The 7,893-nt window shown below is 42.1% G+C and overlaps 1 protein-coding gene and 1 long non-coding RNA gene across 2 annotated transcripts; both read right to left on the minus strand.

The window, feature by feature from the left end:
* Nucleotides 1–340: 340 nt before the first annotated feature.
* On the minus strand, nt 341–2,026 carry LOC116361736 (cilia- and flagella-associated protein 251-like). Its single transcript, XM_031816054.1, has 2 exons — nt 1,795–2,026; nt 341–906 (listed from the first exon to the last, which is right to left on the minus strand). The coding sequence occupies exons 1-2, from the start codon at nt 2,024–2,026 to the stop codon at nt 341–343; spliced, it is 798 nt and encodes a 265-aa protein (XP_031671914.1).
* A 4,541-nt stretch (nt 2,027–6,567) lies between these two features.
* On the minus strand, nt 6,568–7,351 carry LOC116361734 (uncharacterized). The gene is made up of 3 exons (XR_004207646.1): nt 7,204–7,351; nt 6,768–6,819; nt 6,568–6,675 (listed from the first exon to the last, which is right to left on the minus strand). It is a non-coding gene; the product is annotated as an uncharacterized LOC116361734 (long non-coding RNA).
* Nucleotides 7,352–7,893: the final 542 nt, after the last annotated feature.

Here is a 7,893-nt window from a genome sequence, read left to right on the forward strand (position 1 = left end):
TGACCTTCGATGGTTTGTTGCCTGATAAAGAGGATACTTGCTGGCTAGAGGAGACTATAATGTTTTGAGGAGGAAATGTGGCTTGATGACTTAAAGAGGAGGAGGAATTATTGGGCGACACTTTTAATTACCAACGTAACCTCAGTGGAACTGTGGCTTCATTGAGTTCCAGCTCTAGGCAGACAGCACGTCAGGAAGGCTGTAAGACATCACAGAGACAGGTAAGTATCTATATATTTACATGTGTGTTGCATGTACACTAAACCCTCATAATGTCACTTTTTAAAGTGATGACATGTATATTAACAGTGTAAAACTTGAATAGATGTTTAAACATTCTTTACCCCATCTTAATTCTCTTCCAGATGCTTGGCTTTTTCTTGTTGTTGGAGGTTGGCTCTGATGTTTCAACCTCTTCTGGAGCTTCTAGCTGCTGGCTGTCTGGCCCCCCCTGATGGTTCTCTGGCCCCTCCTGCTGGTTCTCTGAACTCTCCTCCTGGTTCTCTGCCCATGCCTGTTGCCTCCTTGGCCCCTCCTGCTGGCCATCTCCAGATGCAACAGGCTCTTGGCTTACTTGTTGGCCTGTCGCCCACCCCGGCAATTCCTGACCGTGGTTGTAGTCGTGGCTGTGTTGGGTGGTTGGACACCGGGTGATGTACTGGGTGCTGAACTTCTGGATTTGCTCATCAGCCTCCAGATTAATCTGCTCCAGGTACTTTTCCTTCATCTTCTCCCTCTCCTCCTTCAGTTGTTGATGAGTGTGTTTTTTAAGCAGCGACTGCACTCTCCACTGCTTATTGAAATCCTCCAACTTCTTCCTTCTCTCCTCAGCCTTCAGCAGCTCCTTCCTCTTCTCCCTCTCTCTCTCTGCCCGGGTCATGGTTAGCCTTATGGGTCCAGGGATGACTGGAAGGAGAGAAGAAGTAGAGTTCTCATTCAACTTAGTGGATCTGAAGTCAACTTAAATGTAATGGACACAGGGAATTAGGAATAGAAAACCCAGTTGGATCTCAATGATTCTTTACTCTTCTCATTTGAGCATGGCATGGAATTAGTTAATAAATGTAAATAATTCCCCTCCCGAATTGACCTGACCCAAAGTTTAACATGAGTCCCAAATGGCACCTATTCTTTGTAAAGTGCCAGGCCCTAGGCATATGCGATTGCTTAGGTTCCCATGGCAACTAGGGGCCCCCTGACCCCCAAAAAACCTTTTTGGGTCAAATTACCCAGGGGCCTTGAACTACAGTGAGCCCCCATTAATTTTGTTAGTCAATTTCATTCAGATATTATCTTAACATGCCATAAGTCATGGCAAAATGTGTAGAATTGAAGGAAATAGATTTCAAAATGGCTAATTCTTCTCTCCACCCCATGGCAAAATGTGTAGAATTGAAGGAAATAGATTTCAAATGGCTAATTCTTCTCTCCGCCCCATGGGAAAATGTGTAGAATTGCAGCAAACTTGCTTAAAAAATGCAATATGTTCTCTACGCCGCGTTGCAAAGTGTAGATTGGGAGGAAATGTAGTCAAAAACCTGAACAAAATGTTTCTTAGGGCCTCAAAAGGCTATGATGCACTACTTTAGACCAGGGTCATTGAGATCCAGTTGAGTTTTCCATTCTAAATTCCCTGTGTACATTACATTTAAGTTGATACCAGATCAGCTTGACCATTTTGGACAGTAGTTTTATATTGAAACAATGATGCAACATTATGACTGGTGTGGAACGTATGTGTGTAGAGGAGACTACAGAGGATGATGTCATAAGTAGAGGGAAAACAGGTCTTACCTATGTGGACGATCTTATCGCCCTCCTCAGCTTCTCTCTGACAGGTTCTCTCTATCTTTTTGAGGTTCCTCTTCTCCCACTTCTTGTTTACCCAGCCCACAGCTCTCCTTCGGATACTTTTATCAGGTGGGAGAATGTCCACCTTGTCATCTTCCTTCTCCTCCTCCTCTTCAGTGTCCTCTAAGTCACCCCTCTTGTACTCAAGGATCTCCCTTCTTTCCTCTTCCACCATCTCCTCTTTTTTCTTTACCTCTAAAATCTTCTCTCTCTCTCTGATTAAAGCTAAATGGCCTTCAATGGCTCTCTTTCTCTGCTCCTCTCTCTCTTCCTCTCTCTGCCTCTCCTCCTCTCTTAGTCTGAACATTTCTTTCTGTCTAGCAATTTCAATGTCTTGTTTTCTATCCTGCTCCTCTTGTTGTCTTGCCCTCTCCTGTTTTCTTTCCATCTCCAGCCGTCTTTCCTCCTTCTCCCTCCTGATTTGTTGTCCTCTTTCTATGTGTTCTCGTTCCCCCTTCAACACTTCTAACCTCCTCTCTTTACGCCTATTGAAGACTTCCCGTGCTTTTGCTTTAACATTAACTACTACATGTTTCTTCATGCTTACTTCCTTTCCTCTCTCTTCTCTTTCCCTGTACACTTCCTCTGCTTCCTTAATCACTTCCTGCTTTTCTTCCATCTCTCTCTCCAGTTCATTCTGTCCCTCAATTTCCCCCAAAATATTTTTCTGCCCCTCCTTTCTTCTTCCTGCTTCCTCCCTTTCTCTCATAATCATATTTTCTCTCTCCATCTCTTTCTGTTGCTGATCTCTTAATTCCATCTCTCTCTGATTCTCATTGTCTTTCTCCCTTTCTTTCTCATTCTCCTTTTGTTTCTGTCTCTCCTCTTGTTGTTGTCGTCTCTGTATCTCTTCTATCTCTCTCTGTCTCTTGTTCTCCCTCTCTCTTCCCTCCTTCTCCATGTCAATTTGCTTCTGTTTCCATATATCTTCTTCTTGATCTCTCTCAAACGTTCTGTTTCTCTCCTCTTGTTGTTGTCGTCTCTCTTTCTCACCTATCTCTCTCTGTCTCTCTTCTTCCCTCTCTTTTTCTTCCTCTTCCATCTCTATTTGCTTCTGTTTACATCTTTCTTCTTCAATCTCTCTCTGTCTCTCTTCTTCTCTTTCCATCATTTTCTGTCTCTTCTCCATTCTCTTCCTTTTGATCTCTCTCTGTCTCTCTTTTTCCCTTTCTCGTTCTTCCTCTTCCATCTCTATTTGCTTCTGTTTACAGCTTTCTTCTTCAATCTCTCTTTCAATCTGTATCTGTCCCTCTTTCTCCCTCTCTCTTTCTTCCTCTTCCATCTCTATTTGCTTCTGTTTACATCTTTCTTCTTCAATCTCTCTTTCAATCTCTCTCTGTCTCGCTTCTTCTCTTTCCATATTTTTCTGTCTCTTCTCCATTCTCTTCCTTTTGATCTCCCTCTGTCTCTCTTTCTCCCTTTCTCGTTCTTCCTCTTCCATCTCTATTTGCTTCTGTTTACATCTTTCTTCTTCAATCTCTCTCTGTCTCTCTTCTTCTCTTTCCATCATTTTCTGTCTCTTCTCCATTCTCTTCCTTTTGATCTCCCTCTGTCTCTCTTTCTCCCTTTCTCGTTCTTCCTCTTCCATCTCTATTTGCTTCTGTTTACATCTTTCTTCTTCAATCTCTCTTTCAATCTGTATCTGTCTCTCTTTCTCCCTCTCTCTTTCTTCCTCTTCCATCTCTATTTGCTTCTGTTTACATCTTTCTTCTTCAATCTCTCTTTCAATCTCTCTCTGTCTCGCTTCTTCTCTTTCCATCATTTTCTGTCTCTTCTCCATTCTCTTCCTTTTCATCTCCCTCTGTCTCTCTTTCTCCCTTTCTCGTTCTTCCTCTTCCATCTCTATTTGCTTCTGTTTACATCTTTCTTCTTCAATCTCTCTCTGTCTCTCTTCTTCTCTTTCAATCATTTTCTGTCTCTTCTCCATTCTCTTCCTTTTGATCTCCCTCTGTCTCTCTTTCTCCCTTTCTCGTTCTTCCTCTTCCATCTCTATTTGCTTCTGTTTATATCTTTCTTCTTCAATCTCTCTTTCAATCTCTCTCTGTCTCTCTTCTTCTCTTTCCATAATTTCCTGTCTCTTCTCCATTCTCTGTCTTCTGATCTGTCCCTGTCTCTCTTTCTCCCTCTCTCTTTCTTCCTCTTCCATCTCTATGTGCTTCTGTTTGCGTCTCTCCTCTTCTTCTTCTCTCTCCATCTTCTTCTTCTCATCTTCTTGTTGTCTCTGTTTTGGTGTTTTCTCCATTCTCTTTCTTTCTACCTCTTTCTGTTTGTTGTGCTCACCCTCCATCTTCTCCTCCATGTACATTTGGTTCTTTTTCCATTTATATTTGTCTGTTTCCATATTTTCTAATTCTATCTGCTGTTCCTTGATTTTCTTGAAGACTTCCTCCAATTCAGATGTCTTTTTGTCATTGATGAGGTCTGTCTCCATCTCAATCTCTCTCTCCACTCTATTTTTCATCTCCTCTTCACTTCGTCTCCAATCATTTTCTCTCTCTCTGTCTCTATCAAATGTTCTCTCTGGTTCAGTCTCGTCTTTCCATCTAATCTCTTCTTTCATTCTCACAACCTCTCTGTCTAACACTAGTACATTTTGGTGAACCTGTTTCACTCTCTCATTCTGTCTTCTAAACGCTTCTTTCGCTCTTTCAAATTTGATTTTGTATTGAATCTCTTTTGTTGTTATATCTTCTTTCAGTCTCTCAACCTCTCTCTCTAACTCTTTTACCTTTTCGTTAACCAGTTTGACTTTCTCATTCTCTCCAATACGCATGTCTCTTTCTCTTTCAAATATGATTTCCTTCTCAATCTCTTTCAATCTCTCAATCTCTCGTTCTAACACTTTTATCGTTTCTTCTGCCTGTTCCACTTTCTTCTTCATTTCTTGTCTTTCCGATTCTGCTTTTCTCTCACGTTCCATCTCCCTTTCTCTCTCTTTTTCCCTCTCTCTTTCCCTCTCTCTTCCTGTTTCAATAGGTTTGTGGTTCCAGGCCAGTCTTGGTCGCTGATCCTCCATGACTTTCTGCCATAGCCTCAATCTCTCAATCTCTTGCTTCATTTTAAAAGGTGAAATTAGTGATAATCTATGACCAAGACATACTTTCAAAGGATTTGCAGAGAACGATACACAGAAATACAACCTAGAGCTAGGTAATTGAATCAAACACTGGACAACATCAATAGCAGGGTCATTTTGATCAATTCATCTGGACAATTCATTCTCAATTAATGTATTGACATGGTTTGAAAAAATTACGAGACATTTTATGGTATCAATGTCCACAATGTGTACAAATACAAACACACAACCTTCTTGCCCATTCAGTTAGGGGTTTGAGAAATTCCGATTACAATTTGTGTGATGTTACAACAATGTTGCCTCTGATGTTTATGCTTGTAGAAATTACTCCTACAAATGATGCTTCACTAATGCAACTATTTACAACCTTCACAGATACAGTTATCAACAACAACAGTAATGACGTTAATAAGGAAGTGGATATTCAACCGGCAGAAGAAAGGCATAGGGGTTGAGATAAATGAAGGTTAGGTTCAGGACCTAGGGTTGGGTTAAGGTAAAGGTTAGGTATAGTTTCAGTGAGGTTAAGGTAAGGGTTAAGGAAAGGAATAAAAGTTAACATTAGGTTAGCGTACCGCTGTCTGCCACTATTCATTTTCAGCTGGGTAAATATACACTGCCTTTTAATAATAACAATGAAATGTCTTACGTGGGCCAGTTGTAGGTCCACCATCAGTAGATCCAGCAGTTGTTTGAGTCTGTGGATCTCCTGCAGTTTTCTCTGGTGCTCCATTGCTTCTGTGGCTCTCTCTGCTTCCCTCTGTCTATCTGCCTCCCTCTGTCTCTCTGCTTCCCTCTGTCTCTCTGCTTCCCTCTGTCTCTCTGCTGCTCTCTGTCTCTCTGCTTCTCTCTGTCTCTCTGCATCTCTCTGGCTCTCTGCTTCTCTCTGTCTCTCTGCTTCTCTCTCTCTCTCTGCATCTCTCTGGCTCTCTGACTCCCTCTGGCTCTCTGCCTCCCTGTGGCTCTCTGCCTCCCTCTGGCTCTCTGCCTCCCTCTGGCTCTCTGCCTCCCTCAGTCTCAGGATCTCAGCCTTCCACTCTGTCATGATACCCCTTTCTACTCTTCTTCTCCTCCTTTCATCTTTTAAAAGGGCTCTTAGATTGTCTGACTCAGACTGTAATTGTTCAATTATCTTGTCCTTCTCTGTTCCACCATTCCTCTTCTTCTTTTCCTCCTCCCAGAGGCAGACTTGAAGTCTGTCCATCTCCTTCTTCTGGTTTCGGATCGTTCGATCCTTCCCCCTCAACTCAAGCATGTGGGCTTCCTTCTCTGTATAGGTCTTCTTCTCTTCTCTCGGGAAGTGAACCTCCATCTCTGCCTGCCTGTAGCTGGGAGCAAAGGAATGTCAACACATTATTTAGGAAGTGAACTCAGACAATTTACTACAATATTAAAATAATAATTCAACTTCTGCTCAATTTAACTGTCTTTAATAACACAAATCACACAACTGTGACTTACAGTACGTGAATGTGATGAGTTGACTGTCCATGATGGCCAGAGGTGGGTAATGTGTCACTCTGGTCCAGGGCGTTACGTACAGCTTGCAGACACTGAGCCTTCCTTCAGCAAGCCGCACATAATGCCCTGGACCAGAGCTAGGTTATGTGATGAATGACTTACAGACTGTTCCACAGGATAGGAGGGGGTAAGAAGACAGTCCCAGTAGGAGACGGAGATCGTCCAGAAGAAGAAGAGGTGTCCATCTCCTCAGAGACTGCAGGAAAGGTCTACAAGTTTTATTTCTGGAAAATAAAGAGATGCCTTCGTTCAGCAACAATGTGTGTTTCTATGTTTCTGTCACTAGATGGTGCCATTGTACACAACATTTACTCACCAGGTCAGTGAATTCAGAAACAGTCTTCAGAGTTGAGTCCTCAAGCTCTAGCCTACAACCCATCATGCATCAGCACAACTAATATAATAATACCTCATCACAACTTCATAATCACAGTACACCTGGATTGTGTTCACAAAGTGTTTCAGGGTAGGAGTGCTGATCTAGGATCAGGTCGCCTCCTGTCCATCAAAACGTATTCAGTTTGATTTAAAAGACAAACTGATAATTGATCAGCGCTCCTTCTATGAGACTTTGTGAATATGAGCCTATGTGAAAGAACCTTTCTGGCATATGCTGGCTAGACAGTACACAGACAATTCAGATAGTCCGACAGACAGACAGAAGAGTAGATACAGATGGAGTGATTGATAGCAACAGATATAACGAAGCGGATGGTTAATGTATTGTAAACTTTTGTAAATATTTGACTCACCTCAAATCACACGTGTCAAACCTCAGTCTTAGTGTTGAACCGAATAATAACTTCCGCATTAACTTTCTCTGTTCTGGAGCTGTATTGTTGCGTCATTTGGAACGCTTGAGCGTCATAATCCGTTCACCGCGCCTGCTTGATTGACAGCTAGGGGTTCTCCTGCGCATCAGTGTCCAAAAGTCGATAATGTTTAGCTACTCATAATTGATAAAGACATTTATAACTATTTTCACTTGACTTTTATTTCGTGTATTTTTGCCTAAGGTTATTTGGAATTCTATGTTGTGTGATTTGTCTTTGTATGGGCCTAAAGTTCAATGAAATACAAACAGCAACCATAGCCTACAAACATTTCCCACACAAATACAAATGTGGGTGTTTAGTGAGAATACAAAATAATAACAGAACAGCCATAACTGTACAAACAAACATACAATCACAACTCTGGTGCACCTGTCCAGGTCGAACTGTTCAATATGTCACCATCACCAACTGCTGGACTACACCTGTTCCCCGGGGTACAAGTTGATCCAGTTGATCCGTTTTCAATTGACCACTGTTACCTCAAGAACCACCTATTCCAATGAAGTATAACCTCTTATTAGTTTGTCCCTGTGACAGTCAAATCCCAACGCCCTTACCGCCTGCCTGTTGAGTGTGTCTGTTGATTGTGGTGCTCTCTTTGGATCT

This window comes from Oncorhynchus kisutch, unplaced genomic scaffold (genome assembly GCF_002021735.2).
Source record: "Oncorhynchus kisutch isolate 150728-3 unplaced genomic scaffold, Okis_V2 scaffold736, whole genome shotgun sequence".
NCBI lineage: Eukaryota > Metazoa > Chordata > Actinopteri > Salmoniformes > Salmonidae > Oncorhynchus > Oncorhynchus kisutch.

Coding starts and splice junctions, on each gene's coding strand:
- LOC116361736 (XM_031816054.1), bottom strand. CDS start 2,026: ATGGTGGAAGAGGAAAGAAGGGAGATCCTTGAGTACAAGAGGGGTGAC. Junction 907..1,794: donor CGATAAGATCGTCCACATAG/GTAAGACCTGTT, acceptor CTCTCCTTCCAG/TCATCCCTGGACCCATAAGG.